Genomic DNA, 21,991 nt, shown 5'->3' with positions numbered 1-21,991 from the left:
AGCATGTGTCACGTCCGTGTCTAAATTTCTAAAATTTATATCTTGATATTAGTACATATTATAATTATTGGGTATGTGATAGTAATTTGGTGTTATAGGAAAAGTTTGGAGTTAATTTGATGGTTTTATATGTAAATTAAAAGTTTAGGATAATTTTAAAATATATATAAAGATGGAGGATCAAACGTGATATTCGCCAAGTTTGAGATATATATCTCAAATCCGTAGGCGGTGTAGGCGGTGATGATCATATATATTATTTTCTTTTCTTTTTCTTTTTCTTTCATATTTATTATCAGTTTTCTCTCAACCGTTTCTCCACTGTTTCTTTGATTTACGGAGATTCGACCGTCCGAATCATTCGAAATTTAAAACACAATATCCTTATGCATAGTTCTAAGTCCTAGCCGAAGAGTTTTTGAGTTTCGGGAGTGTTTGGAGGGAAAACGTCTTAGACAGAATTTAAAGGAGAATCGATCTGGTGTATTTTCCTCAATTAGTAGCCAATGTAAGTAACTATCAACTATATTTTGAGTTTTATGTATATATATATATATATATATATATATATATATATATATATATATAAGGTTAGGCAGAAATTTTGTAAAATTGAGGGTTTTCATGATCTTGCTTTTATTGTGAAATTATGGTTCAAATGAAGCTATTGACTATGCTTCTATGTGATTTTTATGAGTTGTGATATTTTGAAAGGTAAAATGGTTTTGTCCATCTAGGATTGCCCGAGGTAGGAGTTGTATTTGTAAGACCATATCTAATGACGGTATGGCCAGAGTGCACGGCTGGTAGTCCTAACTGTTAGGCAAGGAACGAGATATAAATGAGATATCTCGATATTGTTATGATTGATGTTATGATCTACACAGGTGGAATTCGATGATGGATACACATACACAAATTTTATCTTATAAACTTAAGTTTTGAGTATATTTTATAAGATTTTGATGACTATCTTATAAGCTTAAGTTTTGAGTATATTTTATAAAGTTTTGATTAAATCCCTTTATAAATGTATATATGTAGCTATATTAAGTAAAATTGGTTTTTATGGCTGATAGTTTCTTACTGAGATTTTTGTCTCACGTTTTTAAATGTTTTAATGTTTTTAGGTGATAAAGTACATGATATAGAGAAGGTTACCGACCGATTAGGCGAGGTTTGGAAGTAGGCTGCTTATTATTAGAATTATGGTTAGAACTTTGGTATTTCAAGTGTAATATAATAGAGTTAGTAAATATATGTGGAGGTCCTCGAATGACTAATGTAGTAGGAATATGAATTATTTTAGAATATATATTGAAGAGCAAGGCCAAAATAAATAAATAAATATGATATAATGATATTTGGATAAATTGGAGACTTCTAAGTATTGATTATGATCTTTCTATTTCACGCCGGATGCCGATTGAGGTCATTTAGGGTCGGGTGTGACAGCATGTACCATCCAAAGATCATGTTGCTGATATATTGACTAAGACCATGTTTGATAATAATTTTCACACTTAAATTAATACATTAAGTGTTTATTAGTTTTAAGCTTCTTTAAACTAATATTTTTAAATTGAGTACTTATTTTTAGTATTTATAAAAATTTATAACATTTAACTCTTTAAGCATTTATAATATTCACTTAATTTTAAATTTTATCAAACACCATCAAACAATGTAAAATTTGAAGATTCCAGCAGATTAATGATTGTTCTTGGTGTTACTAAGGGATAAAAGAAAATTACAAGTTTAAAGGAGTGTGTTGAAAAAAATAAACTTATTTATCAAGAGTTATATTGTTTCATCTCAAAGTCATGTTTTGTTGCTCAAAGAGTCATGAAACTTTATTTTTTTTATATCCAACAGCTCTATTTTTCTTTTTATTATTATTAGTATTATTATTAATTTTTTTTTGAACCAATTATTATTATTATTATTATTTTTACTTAGCGACACATGAATCACTACTCACTATTCGGCCGCAAATTTTGCTACCAGACAAATCCAAGTAGTTTAGTCTCTAATTTGAGCATCAAAGCTAGCTCACAAATTTGCCACTTAGTGACCAAAATCAAATCTGTCTCTACTTCAGTCTCTAACTTGCGTTTTTCTTCACTAGGGAATTTATATTTAGTGACTTATGTCAGTGAATAAATTTTCGTTATTTGCTCATCAGAGTTGGGTTGATGAATCCTCCGTGCCTTTGCTTAAATCTACCAGAATAAGCCATCGACCCTCTTGATTGATAATATGTCAATAGTTAAATCAACGAAGTCAAACAATGTTGATCAAATCCTTATATAGTTTATTTTGCAATGAAAAATAATGTATTAGTCTATTTGGAAATATAGATTTTTTTATATGCTTAATGAATATTTTATTTATTTATTTATTTCAAGTGATTCCAATTGATTGATTTGAGATTATGCTCATTTTAGGTGACTGTCCTACATATTTAGCTTAATTTTTTTTTGTTTTTGGAGAATATACAATATCCACAATTTCAAACCAAAATTCTATTTATTATAATTTGATCATAATACAAGCAATCCTTCTCCCTCTTCCCAGCCTTCACTCAAAAAAACATAGTGTAAATACAAAGCCACGTTCAAACTTAATTAAACTTTTATTCTATAGGGCCAAAAATCATTGGCCTGACACCCAAAGAAAAAAAAAAACCCCCCATCAGACACACATATGTATTCTGAATCCAAGTAATTAGTTGCAAACATCAGGATTGGCCAAGATATAGGCGTCAACAACCTTATATAATCCCATTGCTTTCTCTGCTTTAGCCTTGATTATGTCTTCATCCACCTCACAGTTTTCCTTTGGGTAGTACTTACTGCAGGTCTTGATAATGGATCCTCCATTAGGAGAAGCCTCCATTTTGATCTCCATTGTTATTTTTGCAAGCTTTTCTGTCTTTGGATCTGCTTCAATAACGCTGTAGCTGTGGCTAAAGTTTTCTTTGTCTGTTGCTTCGATTTTTGTCTTAATGTACTTGAATTCGCTACCTGCATATCATATATATTATTGACAAATAAAGTTATTTTGATGTTGCATATTAGTTAATGATCTTCCAATGCAATCAATTTAATAATAATGTAGTAATTAAGTAATTTACCTTCAGCTCCGAAGGTAGTCTTCTTGATTGTGCCTGGACCTCCATTTCCTTCAAGGATCTCAACACTGAAATGGGGAACAATCTTAGGGAGATAAATATGGTTTTCAAGGACAAAAATCTTAAACATAGTACTTGGTGGGACTGAAGTAGTAATTTCCCTCTCAATAGTCAAAACACCCATTTTTTATGATAAAAGTTGAGGAAGAATTGATTAAGATTGAATTTTTTTTGAGGAAGAAGAGATTTATGAAGTTTTTCGGTGTTGGAAAATGCAGAAGGAAGGGAGGTATTTATAGGATTGGATCAGCTTCAAAATTTTCTTAATTGTGAAATCAAGATTAATGACAATAATGGTCAGAGAAGGCAGCCTTGAATAGTATATAATAGAGTTGTTTATTAGTATTATTTATTATTTATAATCCTTCTAGATATGGACCCTTTTTTTTTTTAATTTGTACAATTGATAAACATTTTTTGTCCTACAATGACCGCTGCTAGAAGTGAATGACAGTGGAGACTTTGAATACTAAAATTCTAAGTTTTCTTCTTTCGTTTTTTTTGTCAAAACATGAATGGGATAGTAGATGTCTTTTAATATTCAGAAACAATGGGTATTGTATGTTATCCGCTTTTAATTATTTTCTTTTTAAGGTTAATTATAAAAAAGTACCCTCTGATTTGGCCGATTTGCGATGTGATATTTGTGTTTTTTTTTTCTTTGCAAACGCAACCATGTGGTTTGTAAAATTTTGCATTTGAGTTAACTTCGTCAGAATTTGATTAATAACGACTTCGAAATGAAAATTTTCAAGAGTTAAATGATATTTTAAACAACATTAATTCTTCAACTTTTTAGGTTTGAGATCATTTAGGTGTTGTTTTTTAATGAGAAAGAAAGATAATGTTTAAAAAGAGAAAATTCCAAAAATGATGATTTTGAAAAATTAAGAATATGGTTCCATGGTAAATATGATACCAAACAAGTTTAATTCTTGAAAATTTTCATTTTAAGGTCGTTATCGGCCAAATTTGGCAAAGTAAAGAAAATGTGTAAAATTTTGCAACCACATCGCAAATCGGCTAAACCACAAGGTACTTTTTTTTTTTATAATTAACCCTTTCTTTTATTCTTGTTATTTCAAACGCTATTTCTCAATTATATATTTGATCTCTTTTATTCGTCTGAATTGTATATGTTCTCTATTATTATTTCGTTTATATCTTTTTCGAATTTAGCATGAACGGAAACGGTTTATCTTGTTCGTAAATCAATGGATCTACGTTGTTGGAAAAAAAAGGATTCAAATCCGAATGTTCAAATGAGCTTAAATGATAATGATTGGATTGCAAATGCTTTTCTTCGGATTTTGGATTTATGAGAAGTATATATTTTCTTGTTCTTGTGTTTTTAATATTTTTTATGGTTATTTTTGCTTATTGTAGTCGTTTTAGTTGAATCTTATTTGTTAAGTGTTTCCATTAAAAAATTATATTTTTTATTGATGTTTTAAATACTTAATTGCTTTAAATCAAATCCATTTTTTCTTTGAAAAAAAAAATCCATTTTTCATGAAAAACCCTGTCAGCTTCAATTATATTCCTTAGACATTTTTTATGGTTACATTTCAAATTATTTTAATAAAAAAATATATTATATTAATCAATTTTCGTGTTTTTAAAAACATATTATATAATCTATTTCTTTTGAAAAAACTAACTACTTAATCCATCCATTTATAAATTTTATATGAATTATAAATTTATCCTTCTATTATAAATTTAGGGTTAGGCTATGCTTATTTTGTTTTTTCCACCATTGGATGACGATGAACTTTGACAAAGTAAACTCATCCAAGGGTAGAAAAAACAATCAAATTTATAATAATATAAAATTTTAATTTAAATAATAATGAATATACCTTTTGTACACTATTTTATATGGTGTTTATAATTAGACCTGGGCATGGTGTTTATTTAATAAATAATCAACTATATTAAAAAATATTATCTTAATATATAATTATACACAATAACAAGTTTACATATCTACTATAAATTACTTTACTATTTCATAATGTTCGGTAAATTAATATATTAAAAAAACTAATTGTTACATATTATATTGAGAAGCTAATAACATAACATTTAACTATTTTTTACTTAATCAATTAAAGTTGGCTTAATAGTGAAAGGTTTTAAGTCTCTTAAATTAGAGTTCTCAAGTTCAAGTCCTAATGTATATAAAAGTTTTTAATTAGAAGATAATCCACCTAAAGCGTATTTGACCAGTCTCGAATCCAATAATCCCATAAATTAAAATATTATTGTCATATATTTGACTATCTATTTAATTAAGAATACATTAAATAATAATATAATTTTATTACTAATATTACCTTTTCATGCTTATTAATTACATAAGAAAAAATTAAATAAAATATAATTAAACATATATGAAATTAAATAGTGATAAAAAGGTAAACTTGTAATTCTATAGAATTTTATTGATTACCGAACAAATCAGTTAGTTTTGTCAAAACTGAGAGAAATTATAATGTGCGTCTTAAATCATAGAGACTGACTTATAAAATACGGACAAACACATGCCCTTTAGACTTACAGTCTATAGTCTAAAAGGCTCAAATACCATATTATAAAACCAATTCAACTAAAGTTCAAACTAATAGTTTGAACACAATTATAGATCTTATATGACATGCTCTCAAACTCACTTTTGAGCTGGTATCCGAAAGCAGATAATTGGGCCAACATGTGCAATGAACGTCAAAACAAATAGTCCACGTGGTTCGGCTCGAAATTTTGGTAAATATGCATTAATAATGAATAAATAGATACACAATTTCAAACAAAAATTCTATTTATTACAATCTGATTATATTACCGTCATCCATTGAAAGTGTAAATACAAACCATATATTAAATTTAAGATTAATTCAGCACAACAATATAAAACTTTTATTCTCAAGCCAAAAATCATTGGCCTGACATGAAAATAAAAAAAACAAACAAAAAAGAAATCCACACGTATATTTTTAATCTCAAATTTAATTGCAGACATCAGGATTGGCCAAAATGTAAGCTTCAACAACCTTGTATAAGCCCATTGCCTTCTCTGCTTTAGCCTTGATTATGTCTTCATCTACCTCACAGTTCTCCTTTGGGTAATACTTGCTGCAGGTTTTGATAATGGATCCTCCGTTAGGAGAAGCCTCCATTTTGATCTCCATTGTTATTTTTGCAAGCTTTTCTGTCTTTGGCTCTGCTTCAATAACACTGTAGCTGTGGCTGAAACTTTCTTTGTCTGTTGCTTCTATTTTTGTCTTAATATAATTGAATTCACTACCTGCATATTATATATATTACTTAGTTTTGTTGTTCCATATTAATTACTGACATTTCAATGCCATTAATTTAATAATAATGTAGTAATTAAGTAATTTACCTTCAGCACCGAAGGTAGTCTTCTTAATGGTGCCAGGACCTCCATTTCCTTCAAGGACCTCAACACTGAAATGGGGAACAATCTTAGGAAGATAATTATGGTTTTCAAGGACGAAAATCTTAAACATAGTACTTGGGGGGACTGAAGTGGTAATTTCTCTCTCAATAGTCAAGACACCCATATTTGATGACAAATTTTTAGGAACAAACTAAAAAGTTGAGTAAAGAGAAAGAATTGATGAATGATATTTGATGTAAGTTTTGTAGATGTTGAAATTGCAAAGATGGAAGGGAAGTATTTATAGAATAGGATGTATGCGCAAATAGTAATAAATTATCAGGGTCAAAGAAGGCAACATTGAATAGTATATATATATTGTTATATTAAATTAAGGACCAGAATAGTCTTCATGACTCGACATTGGATGAGTAATGCCAGGTTCATGACTAAAATTGTAGGGTTTTTGTTTTTTTTTTTTTTTTTTTCTGTTTTTGTCTCACCCTAGTTTATTTGGTTTACTATAGAGCTCGTGATTTTTTTTAAAGAGATACATATTATTCCAATTGAGCAATACACTCTATCAATGAAAAAAAATACATATTATTCCATGTGAAAAAATTCGCGTTAAAAAATAAATATATACATATCATATTAATTGATTGGTAAAATAGATTGTTTCAAAGAAATTTTAAAATTTGTCAATATAAACATTCCATAAGCGAACAAAAATTATCCAAGAAATTTTTTGATATGAATTAGTGTCGAACTAGTTGGTTTTTCAATACAAATAAGGAGACCTATATACCTCTCTTAATTCAAGAACCAAAGACCTAAATACCCCAACTAGGGTTGCAACTCAATAGACAAAGGATATGGATAAAGAGGGGGGAAAGAGGGAAATGGAATTTAGGTTATTATCCTTAAATAGTAAGACAATAAATATATGAGTGGTAAAACTGTAAATTACATCGATGTGTGGGGGTGCCACATGGCGTGTGGCCTTCATTCTGCTCCCAGTCTTGAATTTCCTTCAAGCCTCACTCGATGTGTGGCCCCTTAACACGACGTGTGGGAATTAAGATCAGTCTTTCCCATTTACAGTTCCAACCTCACACAGTGTGGGCACGTAGAGTGAGGTTTTTCACTCCACTACTCTTCTCCACTCCCATTTCGGCTCTTGTATTGGAGATGTCCGCATCATTCTCCCCTTTTTCAAAAGTTGGACTCCGACTCGCCCTTGGTGGTTGCTAGAGGACCATCCGGTTTCCATGGGCTTAAATCTCGTATATTGGAAGAAGTTGACATCTTTGCGTTTGGGGCCTCATGCTGACCATCTCGGTGAGTTGGCCCATCAAAAAGGCTAGCCAAGCCCTCTTGGGATCCAACTCGCCGAGTTCAGGGTCGGCTTTCGCGAGCCCCACAAATCCAGCTGAGTTGGACATGCGAATAAGTTATAATTGACTGATTTAAGTGCTTTTTTATTAGATTCAGTCAGTTGTATCTCTTTTGAATTCCTGTAACATTAACTTAGGCATTTTAGGTCTATTTGGCCTATAAAAAGGCTTGTAATTTGATTTATAATTCATCCTTAGTCACGTGTAAACCCTATACCCTTGAGAATTCATCTTCTCATACCACCATCTTGCCATTAAAACTACACCATAGATGGTCTTTTGCAACCTAAAACACATGTGTTGCCCCAAAGTGTTGCAATTTATAGGATTAAATTCGATCTATTGCAACATTATTTAGAAAGTGTTGCCAATGATATGTTAAACTAACTTTACTATGGTATTTTCGAACACTATTTATGAAGTGTTGCAAGAGATATACAAAAAATTGAAACACTTTATTATGTAGTATGTTTTACATATGAGGAAAAAAAGGGATAAGGTGCAAAAATATCTCTAACTTTTGTAGCCAAGAGCAATTTTACCCCTAACGTCTAAAATGGTGCAATTTTACCCATAACATTGGTAGCCAAGAGCAATTTTATCTCTAACATTCACAAATTTGGTCAATTTTAGATATTATTATAAAACACATGCACTACAAAAATACTTGTGTTTTATAATAGTGTCTGAAATTGATCGAAATTATCAACGTTAGGGGTAAAATTGCTCTTGGCTACAAAAGTTAGGGGTAAAATTGCATATTTTAGACGTTAGAAGTAAAATTGCTTATAACCAAAACGTCACGGATATTTTATGAAATTTTATTTTATTTTATTCTCATTAATATTAATTTTTTACCAATTTATTATATTTTATTTTTCATTATTCTTATTATTTTATTTAAAGATAGTATTAATAAGACATTTGATTCTACTATTGCCTCCAAAAAAAATTTACCCAAAAAAAATACGTTTCCCTCCCCCCAAATATTGAGTTACCGCCATCTCTCTCCAAATAATCCCTCCAATTTTTTTTCCCCAAAATCAAAAGCATAGACAAAACCCTACTTTCCCCAAATTGAAAGCTTAGACGATGGCTTTGGCAAAAGCTCAGGTAAAATCTTACCTCAGATGAAATTCATATCGACCTAAATTGCTACTGGTCTCCGCCATCTTCTCTGAGATCTCGACTCCTCTCTAATTACAGCTACTCCTCTTTTGTGATTGCGCGATCTTTACGGTAAGATATTCTCTTCGACCTATAACAATTTTTTGAACTCCAGTCCTTCACATCCATTTTATAACTCCAGTCCTTCACATCGATTTTATATCTTGGTTGTTCACATACTGGAAGTGTATTGGAATGACAGTTTTGGAGGTGTTCATTGTTTCTTATATTTACTGATGTTCATTGTTTCAAATGCTTGTGTTCTCTCTTTCTCATTGCTCTTGGACTGATTGAAATTGATTAGATAACCTAAAGGTAAAATCTCTAATCTTATTGAACTTTAGACAATGTTCTGCATGCTTCAGATTGAAATTTTATTGCAGCCCCAATGATAATGGGATTTATACTTAATTAGGGTTTGCTGGTGCTTTATTATTCTTGATTAGCTTTCTGTTTTTTTAAGTAGCAATTAATTGGACCCATGTTTGATCATCTGAGGGCTAATTTTCATCCCCTAATTAGTTTCTAACCTTCCAGTTATTAGGTAACTAATAGGTAAAGAAAGAGAGTAAGCTGAAAGGTTTAGCCCTTCCTTCACAGGCAGTGCGCAATTACATTCCATTGCATTAGTAAAGGGCTCCAACCTTTCATTCTTTCCATGGAAGCTTAATCAATTTGCATCGACAGAAAAAACAACTAAAACTACCATGCCAAAAAGTGTTGCAATTCTATATAAAAAGAGTTGCAACTAAAAAACAATGTTGCGTAAAAACTTGTTGCAAGAAAGTTCAAAAGTGTTCCTTAAAATTTTATTTGATAATAGTGTTACCTGTTCTATGATAGGCAACGCTTTCATTTAAGTTGCTATAGGATAGGAAAGTGTTGCCACAGATACGTGTAGCAACATTTGTATCGATGTTGCTAAAAATGTGAAAAAATGTTGCTTAAGACATCTTTAGCAACGTGCGAAAAAGCAACTCTCTTTTCTGACAAAAACTGTTGCCAAAACTTCTTTAGCAACACGATAACGACTTTAGTCAACACTTGCTTGGTGTTGCAACAGACCATCTATGGTGTAGTGAAATCACCACAATGCTTCCTCCATTTCCGTTTCAAGGATTCTCAAGTCTCCTCCAATCTCATTAAGACGATTGCTTGAGTCGATATGTTCCAAAAGAGATTTTTACTCTTTTAATCTTTGTTTGCTTTTTAGATTCTTCTAGGAATTCTGAATTGGTTGTATGTGTGACAATTGTTTTTCATCTTTAATATAAGTGCAATATTGATTTCCAAATTTGTTTTTGATCTGTCTGTTTATCCTTCTGTTTAATTGTATTAAATCATTCAAAAGTCCAAACAATTACTTGGTTCATATTGCGAGTCTAAATTCAGTTGTCTATACCGGAGAATGTAGATATTGACAACATCACAGTAAACAGATCCAAATTCCTCAACCCTAGAGCTAGTTACGACCTGTAATAAAGGAATTGCGGACTAAAAACCTTACAAGGATAAGTCGATTTAATTACCTTAAGTTTATGCAACTCAAGTGAGAGAAAAATAGGAAAAGAATAAAACGAGAATAGAGGAAAGAGAGGAGTGGAAAAAAAAGGAGAGATAACATATGAGAGAAAGATAGTCATTTCATCTAGGTTTGCTCTATTTTTCTTTATTATTATTTCTTTTGCTACCAGACAATTATTTTGAAGCTGTATTTGGTCTCTAACCTAAATGGCCAAAAGCGAGTAAAGTACATTAATAGTACTTGAATTTTACCCTAATTCACATTTTGGTATCTAGATTACATTTTGTCCCGAAAATATACCTGAACTAACGATGACCGGACAATTTAGTACATTTTACCGGTCAATAACCGGTCAATGCGGGTTTGATGAGTAAATTACATTAATGGTACCTAAACTTTATCCTAATTCACACTTTGGTACCTAAATTTCATTTTGTCCAAAAAATACACTTCAAGTAAAGATGAATCGATAATTTAGTATATTTGACTAGTCAACGTGAGTTTAACCATTTTAAATTAGAAATTTAGACCCGTAATACACTCAATTAACATATACAATACTACCCTTTAACTCTACATATATATTAAAGGGTAGTATTATAATTTTATGTTAATTGAGTGTATTGTAGGTCCTAATTTTTAATTCAAAATGGTCAAACTCTCGTTGATTGGTCACTAATCGATCAGATGTACTAAATTATCCGATCATCTTCACTTGAATTATATTTTTAGGAAAAAAAATACAGGTACCAAAGTGTGAATTAGGAAAAGTTCAGGTACTATTGATGTAATTTACTCATACAAACTTACATTGACCGATCATTTACCGGTAAAATTTTCTAAATTGTCCGGTCATCGTTAATTCAGGTATATTTTTGGGATAAAATGTAATCTAGGTACCAAAGTGTAAAATAGATAAAGTTCAGGTACTATTGGTGTAATTTACCCGGCCAAAAATTAGCTCACAATTTGCCACTTGGGAAAGAGCTTTAGAGATGGTTGCTAGTTAGTGTCCAAATTCGAACTTGTCTCTAATTTAGTCTCTAACTTGCGTTTTTCTTGTAATAATTACTACGGAATTTATGTTTAGTGACTTTTGTTGGTATACAAATTTTCGTTATTTTCTCATCGGAGTTAGGTTGATCAATCCTCCGTGCATTGGCTTAAATCTACCAAAGCTATCAACCTTCTTGATTGATAATATGTCAATAGTTAAATCAATAATGTCAAACAATATGTTGATGAAATCCCTTATATAGTTTATTTTGCAATGAAAAATAATGCATTATTCTATTTGCAAATGCACATATAGATTTTTTATATACTTAATGAATATTTTGTTTATATATTTTAAGCGCATCCAATTGATTGATTTGAGACTGGTTATGCATATTTTAGGTGACTCTTCTACATATTTAGCTTATTATTAATTTTTTGTTTTTGGAGAATATGCAATCAAGAAATATATACACAATTTCAAACCAAAATTCTGTTTATTATAATTTGATCATAAATACAAGCAGTCCTTCTCCCTCTTCCCAGCCTTCACTAAAAAAACTTAGTGTAAATACAAGCCCTGAATCAAATTAAATTTAATTCAGCACACAACTTTATTAAACTTTTATTCTATAGGGCCAAAAATAATTGGCCTGGCACCCAAAAAAAAACCCATCAAACACACATATTTTCTGAATCCAAATAATTTAGTTGCAAACATCAGGATTGGCCAAGATGTAGGCTTCAACAACCTTGTACAAACCCAATGCCTTCTCTGCTTTAGCCTTGATTATGTCTTCATCTACCTCACAGTTCTCCTTTGGGTAATATTTGCTGCAGGTCTTGATAATGGATCCTCTATTAGGAGAAGCTTCCATTTTAATCTCCATTGTTATTTTTGCAAGCTTTTCTGTCTTTGGCTCTGCTTCAATAACACTATAGCTATGGCTGAAGTTTTCTTTGTCTGTTGCTTCTATTTTTGTCTTAATATAATTGAATTCACTACCTGCATCATATATATCACTTAGTTTTGATGTTCCATATTAAATCATGACCATTCAATGCAATTAATTTAAGGGTAATTAATTTATTAGTCTCTATATTTTGACAAAACACACTGTTTAGTCTCTGTATTTTCAAAAACACATGGTAAGGTCCCTAACCTTTTTCTAAGTGAATTGTTTAGTCCTTCCGTCTATTTGTTAGATTTTTTACCGTTTAGACTTCGGAAATGATTAAATTACCCTTTACTATTTACCTTCAAATTTAGAAGAATAAGCTATTTGAATGGAGAACAAGAAAAAGAACAGACCCAATGCTTACGAATTTAAACGATTAAGAAGAAAATCAAGAACAAGAACACTCAAAGTTGATTTCAGATGCATTAGAGTTTAAAGGAAATGAAAATAAAGGAAAAGAAGAACGCAAATCCAAATTGACTAACAGAATCTTCATGAGAGTCTAACCCCAGGGACTAAATAGTTCACCGAGAAAAACGTTAGGGACTTTACCGCGTATTTTTTAAAAAAGAAGGACTATACAGTGTGTTTTGCCAAAATATAGGGACTAATAAATTAATTACCCTTAATTTAATAATAATGTAGTAATTAAGTAATATACCTTCAGCACCGAAGGTAGTCTTCTTGATGGTGCCTGGACCTCCATTTCCTTCAAGGACCTCAACACTGAAATGGGGAACAATCTTAGGAAGATAAATATGGTTTTCAAGGACGAAAATCTTAAACATAGTACTTGGTGGGACTGAAGTGGTAATTTCCCTCTCAATAGTCAAGACACCCATTTTTGGAATTAGGAAAGAGAAAAAGTTGATTAAGATGAAAGAATTGATGAAGGGATTTAAGCAAGTTCTGGAGATGAGGAAATTGCAAAGATGGAATGGCAGTATTTATAGAATAGGATCTGTGTGCAGATAGTAATAACTTATAAGGTCAAAGAAGGCAACATTGAATAGTATATATATAGTTATTTAAAATTAAATGGTGTTCTATTTTTTAATAACCATTATAGTCTTCATGACTGGACATTGGATTAGTAGTGATAGGTTCATCACTAAAATTGTAAGGGTCTTTCTTTGTCTCACCCTAGTTAATTTGGCTTACTATAAATCTCATGAATTTTTTTAATTAAATTATATATTTTTTTAAATGTTGATATTAATTTTTACACTTATCAAATTTAGTTATAACGATAACTAAAAAATGTATTCATATTATTTGTATTGAACTAAAACATCTAATCCAATCCTTTCAAAAAAAAAAAAAATCTTATCTAATCATATTAGTACACAATATATATATATATATAACAAAGGCAACTCTAAATATGCAGACTATATTGACAAATTAGTAATAAATTATGAATTCTATTTTGTTTCTAATAATTTCTCGAGCCGGAAATTATTTATTCCAAATTACAAGACAAAAGGTTCCAAAATTTTGATTCTGCCTTTGAAAATTTCTCCCCACTCCTGGTTGTTTTTGATAAGTGATATTTGTACAAAGTATGTATTTTGTTTTCGTATAAAAAAATCAATTTATAGTTTTAGATTAATACATCCTACCAATCAATTGATAACATTGTATATACATTTATTTTTTAAGATCAAATATTTCATGATATGGATGGGTAGTCAAGTGTTAATCTTAAATACACAAATAATGATTCTTTTCAAACCTAAGTTAAAGGAGTGAATTTCAAGTCTTGAAGACAAGTCTCAACAACGGAGGCTAAATTTGATTAATTCATAAAAAGTTGTATTTTATTAAAAATAAAGAGGCTTATATACCTCCTCTTAGGTTAAATAAAGATACTAAATTGCCCCCACTAGGGTTACAAACCGAATCAAAGAGAATAGGGGTAGAATAGGGTAAGTAATGCAAACAGTAATAAGGAAAATAAGCCTCATGACAAAACAGTAAATAGTGTAGTGGCAGAACAGTAATTCAGGATATGCCAGCCATTGTCCCTTATAATCCAGCTTGGTGAAGAAGGTACCCCACACACCGAGTCACATACCCACACGACATGTGGATTCAGTTTGCTTCTCTGCGACCATTTTGTCCCCTCATTGCATGAGTTCCGCATGCTAAGTTGAAGTGGCACGCCGAGTGGAAAGTGACACGACATGTCACTACAGGTCTGCCTTTTTTATCACTCCGGCTCCTCCCATTAGGTCCGTGTTGGAGATGTCTGCATCATTCACCCATTCTTCAAAGGAGTTGGACCCCAACTCATTCATTGTAGTCTCAAGATGTCCATCCGGTTTCCATGGGCTTACCTCCCACATTGAATGTGTTTGACATCATCCAAAGCCATTGGGGAGAGCGATATGATATGTGTTGGCACTCATCTTCTTGGTAACCTTGTACGGATCGTAGCTCCTCGGTTTGAGCTTGCTACTTGGGGCACTTGCAATCCTAAATCTACTTAGATATACCATTACCTTTTCCCCTACTTCAAATTGAATGTCCCTTCAGTGCTCATCTACCTTATCTTTTACTTTGATATTCCTCTCTTCAATGCTCCGCTTCACCTCTTTATGCATTTGGTGGTATTCGTTGGCTAGGTGTTGGGCAGTTATACTATTCTTTTCCCCTTTCAGGGTGCCTCCTAGATCAAGCGGGTGGTTGGGAGTCTTCGTGTACACAACCTCAAAAGGTGTCTTCACTATAATGGAACTTACGATGGAATTGTATGCAAACTTTGGTGCAATCATATAATCCCATATCTTAGGCTTGTCCTGACACTTACTCCTCAATAGGATGTCCAAGGTCCGATTGACCACCTCCGTTTGTGGGTGAGTGGCAGTGCTAAACTTCGAGGTCGTGGCAAGAATAGCCCATAGGTACGCCAAAAATGGCTAACAAACTTAGTGTCTCTATCTGACAATATGACATTTAGAACTTCATGCAACCTCACTACCTCCCGGAAGAACAACTTAGCAATTGTCATAGCATCATTTGTCTAATGACATGGGATGAAGTGAGCCATTTTCGAAAACCGGTCTGCAACCACAATGATAGAATCCATACCTCGTTGAGTTCTAGGTAGCCCCAACACAAAGTCCATGGAAGGTCCTTGCATATAGATTCCGGCACTAGCAAAGGCATAAGTAATAGATCGTCCCCCTTACAAGTTTGGCAAGCTCCACAATATAAGTCACATCCCTCCTTAATCTTGGCCAATAGTAATTGGAGATCATGGCCTCGAAAGTCTTGTCCCTACTAAAGAGTTCGCCCAAAGTTCCTCCATAAAGATATCAAGATCACTCTTTTTTGGATCGACGTACCCTGAAAGCACAATTGAGTACACCTCATGAGATAACAATAAAATAATTGATACTCACCATTCCCGGTTTGATCTCTACACTTTTCCCAAATACTCCAAAAATCTGGATCCTCTCGATAATGCCCTTTGATGTGCTCAAAATCTTTTAGTTCAAGTGGTACTGTTTTGAGGAGGGCAACTCTCCTACTTAGAGAATCCGCCACTTTGTTTTGTTGACCCGCCATGTGGAGAAGCTTATAGGGGAACTTGTCCATAAAAAACTGACCATTTAGCATGCATAGAACTTTAGAGCTGTTTTTTACTCTCTAAATACTTGAGGGCTTGGTGGTCGGTTTATAACATGATCTCCTTGCCAACAAGGTAGTTCTCCCACGTCTTCAAGGTCCGGACAACCGCATAGAACTCCTTATCATAAGTGGCCCATTTTTGCCTCGACTCACACAATTTCTCACTAGAATATGCAATAGGCCTCTTCTCTTGCATCAACATTCCTCCAAATCCTACTCCACTTACATCAATAACGCCTACCTTCATGTACATAACTCTTACCTCAAATGTCGAATCTTCATTTCTTAATCAAATATGCACGCTAAGGAGATCATTACACGTGTTAAGACAGGCTGGTCAACAATCCAACCTTAAGTTAAATCAGACAATCAAGGCAGTGGGTTTTACTCAAGCTTTATTTAAAAAAATGCATCTCCCCTGCTCTTATTTAAAAAAAAAGGTTAATTACAAATAACTACCCTGTGGTTTGGCCGATTTGTGATGTGGTACCTGTGGTACTTCTTTTTTTGCAAACACAACCCTATGGTTGCAAAATTTTACATGTTTTTTTTACTTTGCCAAATTTGGCTGATAACGACTTCGAAATGAAAATTTTCAAGAATTAAACTTGTTTGGTATCATATTTACTATGGAACCATATTCTTAATTTTTCAAAATCATCATTTTTTGAGTTTTCTCTCTCTAAACATGATCTTTCTTTCTCATAAAAAAACAACACCTAAATGACCTTAAAACTAAAAAGTTGAAGAATTAAAGTTGCTTAAAATATCATTTAGCTCTTGAAATTTTTTATTTCGAAGTCGTTATCGGCCAAATTTGGCAAAGTAAAAAAAACATGTGAAATTTTGCAACCATAAGGTTGTGTTTGCAAAAAAAAATACCACAGGTACCACATCGCAAAACGGCCAAACCACAAGGTAGTTATTTGTAATTAACCCAAAAAAATGCACATATAGATTTTTTATATATTTAATTAATCTTTATTTATTTATTTATTTCAAGTGGAACCAATTGATTGATTTGAGACTGGATTGTTTTTGGAGAATATGCAATACTAATCAAGAAATACATACACAATTTCAAACCAAAATTCTGTTTATTATAATTTGATCATAAATACAAGCAGTCCTTCTCCCTCTTCCCAGCTTTCACTCAAAAAACTTAGTGTAAATACAAGCCCTGAATCAAATTAAATTTAATTCAGCACAGAACTTTATTAATTAAACTTTTATTCTATAGGGCCAAAAATCATTGGCCTGACACCCAAAAAAAACAAAAAAACAAAAACCCATCAAACACACATATACATTCTGAATCCAAATAATTTAGTTGCAAACATCAGGATTGGCCAAGATGTAGGCTTCAACAACCTTGTACAAACCCATTGCCTTCTCTGCTTTAGCCTTTATTATGTCTTCATCTACCTCACAGTTTTCCTTTGGGTAGTACTTACTGCAGGTCTTGATAATGGATCCTCCATTAGGAGAAGCTTCCATTTTAATCTCCATTGTTATTTTTGCAAGCTTTTCAGTCTTTGGATCTGCCTCAATAACACTGTAGCTGTGGCTGAAGTTTTCTTTGTCTGTTGCTTCTATTTTTGTCTTAATATAATTGAATTCACTACCTGCAATATATATGATATTACTTAGTTTTGATGTTCCATATTAAATCATGACCATTCAATGTAATTTATTTAATAATAGTGTAGTAATTAAGTATTTTACCTTCAGCACCAAAGGTAGTCTTCTTGATGGTGCCAGGACCTCCATTTCCTTCAAGCACTTCAACACTGAAGTGGGGAACAATCTTTGGAAGATAAATATGGTTTTCAAGGACGAAAATCTTAAACATAGTAGTTGGTGGGATTGAAGTGGTAATTTCCCTCTGAATAGTCAAGACACCCATTTTTGAACTTGATGATAAATATTAGGAAGAAGAAAAAGTTGATTAAGATGAAAGAATTGATAAAGGGATTTATGCAAGTTTTGTAGATGATGAAATTGCAAAGATGGAAGCCAAGTATTTATAGAATAGGATGAATGTGCAAATAGTAATAAATTATAAGGGTCAAAGAAGGCAACGTTTGAATAGTGTAACAGTTATATGAAATTAAATGGTGTTCTATTTTTTAATGCCCAGAATAGTCTTCCTGGCTGGACATTGGATTAGTAGTGAAAGGTAACAGGTTCATGACTAAAATTGTAGGGGTCTTCTTTGTCTCACCCTAGACAAGACAAAAGGTTCCAAAATTTTAAATCTGCCTTTGAAATTTTTTCTCCACTTTAAGTTGTTTTTAGATAAGTCATACTTTTACAAAATTACGTATTTTGTTTTCATATATAAAATAATATATATCTTGGATGATTTTACTTTTAAGGAATAAATTTTATTGAGAAATTCAACTATAAATTTTATTGAGAGCTTATCTATGCTTGGGAAGTTATGGGTTCAAATCACATCCAGGTGGTGGAGATTTTTCTTTTCTCTTTAATGTAAGGGCATTGTGCGTAATTTTTTTTTTTTAAAAAAACTATATATTTTCAGAATAATACATCCTACCAACCAATTGTATATACTTATTTTTTAAGATCAAATATTTCACATGTAGAAATATGTATCTTGTAGGATTGATTGAGTGTATTGCTCAATTGTAAATTTTTCAATTTTATTCTTATTCTTGTAAATAAATCAAGGATTTGGACAAGTGTGGAAAATTTTATATGATAATTTAAATACGATATAATCTCCATTTTATTCATTCAATATCAAGGATTTAGGTATTATTTGGAGAGAATTTAAAATGATGATTTTGAAACATAAAATATTTGGTTCCATAGTAAATGTGGTACTAAACCACTTTAATTTTTAGATTTTCCATTTTGTGGTCGTTAACTGTCATTTTTATATTATCAAACTAAAATATCACCGTTTTAGCAAAATGAAAAAGCTCGATCACATTTTTGACAAAAAGATTTCAAGGACCAGTTTGACAATACATGAAAGCACAGAGGTTTTTTTTTTTAGCTTTACCCAATATGAAATTGTGTTTTTTTGTGAAATTTGCAATCAAAAGATTTGTGAGTCATTTTAAGCAAGTTGAAATATAAAATTAGCAGCACAATGTCTCTCTCTGACCCTCTAGAGAAAAGCAACCCACCATTGATTCCGGATGAGGAACAACGATCCACAAAGCGTGTTAAAAATAGAGTTGATATTGTTGGAGAGCAGAAAACTTCATCTTCCTTCAAGGATATCTTGCTCTCTCATTCTGCCTCCAAGGAGAATGAAAGTCGTGCTAAAGAAGAGGACATTGAAGTGAATGAAGAGGATGTGGCTGTTGATACTAACAGCGATCTTCCCTCAATTGTTTTTTCAGATAGAATACACACTTTGATGGCGAAGGCGATGCAACTGAGTGTAGTTGTCCGGCTCCTGGGCAAAGGGATCGGGTACAAAGTGTTGTACAACAGACTAATGTCGTTATGGAAAGCAGCTAGTGACATTAAGGTGGTGGACCTTGATAATGGATACTACATGGTAAAGCTTACATCTTTTGAGGATTACTCAGTGGCACTTTTGAAAGGACCTTCGACAATAATAGAACATTACTTGACTGTGCAACCATGGAGTCCCTCATTTAATACAAAGGATGGAAATATCTCTACAGTAGCTGCCTGGCTGAGGTTCCCGGGTTTACCAATTCAATACTATCAAAAAGGAGTGTTACGGAAGATTGCCAAAACATTCGGTAAGTTCATCAAGGCGGACTATAACACAACCTCATCAGAGCGTGGAAAATTTGCAAGGATGACAGTAGAGCTGGATCTAACTAAACCCCTTGTGTCCAAAATCTCCATTGATGGAAGACTTCAGCGGATTGAATTTGAAGACTTATTGTTCATCTGCTATAAGTGCGGCCGGTACGGGCATATCAATGAGACGTGTAAGGAGTCGAAGGGTGAAGATATGGATATTCCTGGGCAACCTGTGATATAGAGATCAAACGACGGAGCTCCAGCAAACTCGAGCGACATCACCGAGCAAGCAGACTTACCATCGTCAGACCTCAAATTAGGTCCCTGGATTCACGCAACCAAGAAACGCAGAAACATCAAACCAAGAGGACCCACCCTGTTGAAAACTGCTAAAGAAGATAAACGTATTAATAAAGGGGTGACTTCAAGATTTCAAGCCTTATCTTGTCTAGATGATGACTCTGGAAATCATTTAATTTCCAACCCCAATAAGCATGTGGACCCAAGCTCAAGTGAGACAAATTTAAAAAAGGCGCATGCAAAGGAAATGGGCCTGGAGAAACTTATTCTTCAAACTAAAGACAAAGAGACCATTAACTCCATTAAAAACAAAACCCTTACCACACCTCCTTCCCCAATGAGCCTTTCACACCTAGATAACCCCATTGAGAATTTAAATCCCAATTGTTTAATGGAGGCTTCTTCCATTAAGTCCCACATCACTCCCATTATGCCAATTAATTCGACCAGCAACACACTTAAAAATAATACCCTCCTTGACCCTGCCTTTCATTCGGTGGCGGTGGTATATGACAACCAATTTCATGGAATAATGGAGGATCTTCAACTTGCTCCTTTAAGCAGTTCCTCCTCTCGGTGACATTTTAATGGAGGCGGAAAATCTCCAGATCAGACGAAAGCAGTTAAAATGCGTGCAAAATTCAAAGTTAAAACACCACTGGAAAAAATCTCAACAAGGGGCAAGGGCATTCGACGCCTTGTAGAAGAGGGAGATTTTATAGAATTTGACGATCACATTGAAGATTTACCGAATGGGAGTCTCATGGCTGAAGAGCAACATGGCTGCTAGGCTACTGTCTTGATTTCTTCCTATCATGTCTCTCATTATGAATTTCCCCATGTTAATTTGGAACTATCAAGGTGCTACTAGCAAGAAGTTTGTTCAGGCATTACTCACTCTTAATAAAATTCATCATGTTAAGATATTGGTATTGGTTGAAACTAGAATCAGTGGGACAAAAGCTGAGAAAACTATTGTGAAACTTCATTTTTGGAAATCTCATAGAGTAGAAGCAGTGGGTTTTTCTGGGGGCATTTGGTTGCTATGGACTCCAGGAGTGGAGATCTCTATTCTTATTAATAACAATCAATTTATTCACTCCAAGATTAGTATGAATAATGGGGTTTGGTTCTATTTCACTGCTATTTATGGTAGTCCAAATCCATCTATTCACCGGAAGCTATGGTCTAACCTCTCGAGTTTGGCACTGTCTATAAATGGGCCTTGGATGGTAGTAGGTGATTTCAACTCTTTTCTCCATGCTGATGAAAAGATTGGAACCACCAATCACAAGAATCAGGGGTGTAAGTTTTTTCGAGAATGGATGACGAATTGCAACATGATTGAACTGGGTTTCTCAAGTTCAAAATTCACATGGGTCAGAGGTTTATGTCAAGAGAGAATTGATCGTGTAGTGGGTAATTGGGACTCGTTTGAACGATTTTCATCTTCTATGGTCATGCACCTTCCGAGAGTAATGTCTGATCACTATCCTCTACTTGTACATATTCGAATAAATTCGGGGCAGGCCGTGTAGCAGCCTCGCTTCATATTTATCAATGCCTGGACTACGCACCAGAAATGGAAAGAATTTGTCTCCTACAACTGGAATTATGAAGGCTCTTGGACTGAATGTCTGCTGAATTTTACCTCATGTC

The 21,991-nt window shown here is 32.8% G+C and overlaps 4 protein-coding genes across 4 annotated transcripts; all 4 read right to left on the bottom strand.

Moving 5' to 3' along the window:
- Nucleotides 1-2,503: 2,503 nt before the first annotated feature.
- LOC136220013 (major allergen Pru ar 1-like) lies at nt 2,504-3,408 on the bottom strand. Its single transcript, XM_066007665.1, has 2 exons — nt 3,137-3,408; nt 2,504-3,026 (listed from the first exon to the last, which is right to left on the bottom strand). Exons 1-2 carry the CDS (start codon nt 3,315-3,317, stop codon nt 2,728-2,730), a joined length of 480 nt encoding a protein of 159 aa, XP_065863737.1. The 5' UTR covers nt 3,318-3,408; the 3' UTR covers nt 2,504-2,727.
- A 2,588-nt stretch (nt 3,409-5,996) lies between these two features.
- LOC136220011 (major allergen Pru ar 1-like) lies at nt 5,997-6,864 on the bottom strand. Its single transcript, XM_066007664.1, has 2 exons — nt 6,600-6,864; nt 5,997-6,500 (listed from the first exon to the last, which is right to left on the bottom strand). Exons 1-2 carry the CDS (start codon nt 6,778-6,780, stop codon nt 6,202-6,204), a joined length of 480 nt encoding a protein of 159 aa, XP_065863736.1. The 5' UTR covers nt 6,781-6,864; the 3' UTR covers nt 5,997-6,201.
- Nucleotides 6,865-12,159: 5,295 nt separating this feature from the next.
- On the bottom strand, nt 12,160-13,546 carry LOC136216950 (major allergen Pru ar 1-like). Its single transcript, XM_066003496.1, has 2 exons — nt 13,302-13,546; nt 12,160-12,687 (listed from the first exon to the last, which is right to left on the bottom strand). Exons 1-2 carry the CDS (start codon nt 13,480-13,482, stop codon nt 12,389-12,391), a joined length of 480 nt encoding a protein of 159 aa, XP_065859568.1. The 5' UTR covers nt 13,483-13,546; the 3' UTR covers nt 12,160-12,388.
- Nucleotides 13,547-17,354: 3,808 nt separating this feature from the next.
- On the bottom strand, nt 17,355-18,276 carry LOC136216949 (major allergen Pru ar 1-like). Its single transcript, XM_066003495.1, has 2 exons — nt 18,002-18,276; nt 17,355-17,901 (listed from the first exon to the last, which is right to left on the bottom strand). The coding sequence occupies exons 1-2, from the start codon at nt 18,180-18,182 to the stop codon at nt 17,603-17,605; spliced, it is 480 nt and encodes a 159-aa protein (XP_065859567.1). The 5' UTR covers nt 18,183-18,276; the 3' UTR covers nt 17,355-17,602.
- Between the last annotated feature and the right edge of the window lie 3,715 nt (nt 18,277-21,991).

Source organism: Euphorbia lathyris, chromosome 2, assembly GCF_963576675.1.
Source record: "Euphorbia lathyris chromosome 2, ddEupLath1.1, whole genome shotgun sequence".
NCBI lineage: Eukaryota > Viridiplantae > Streptophyta > Magnoliopsida > Malpighiales > Euphorbiaceae > Euphorbia > Euphorbia lathyris.
This window is presented reverse-complemented; position numbering and strand designations above follow the sequence as displayed.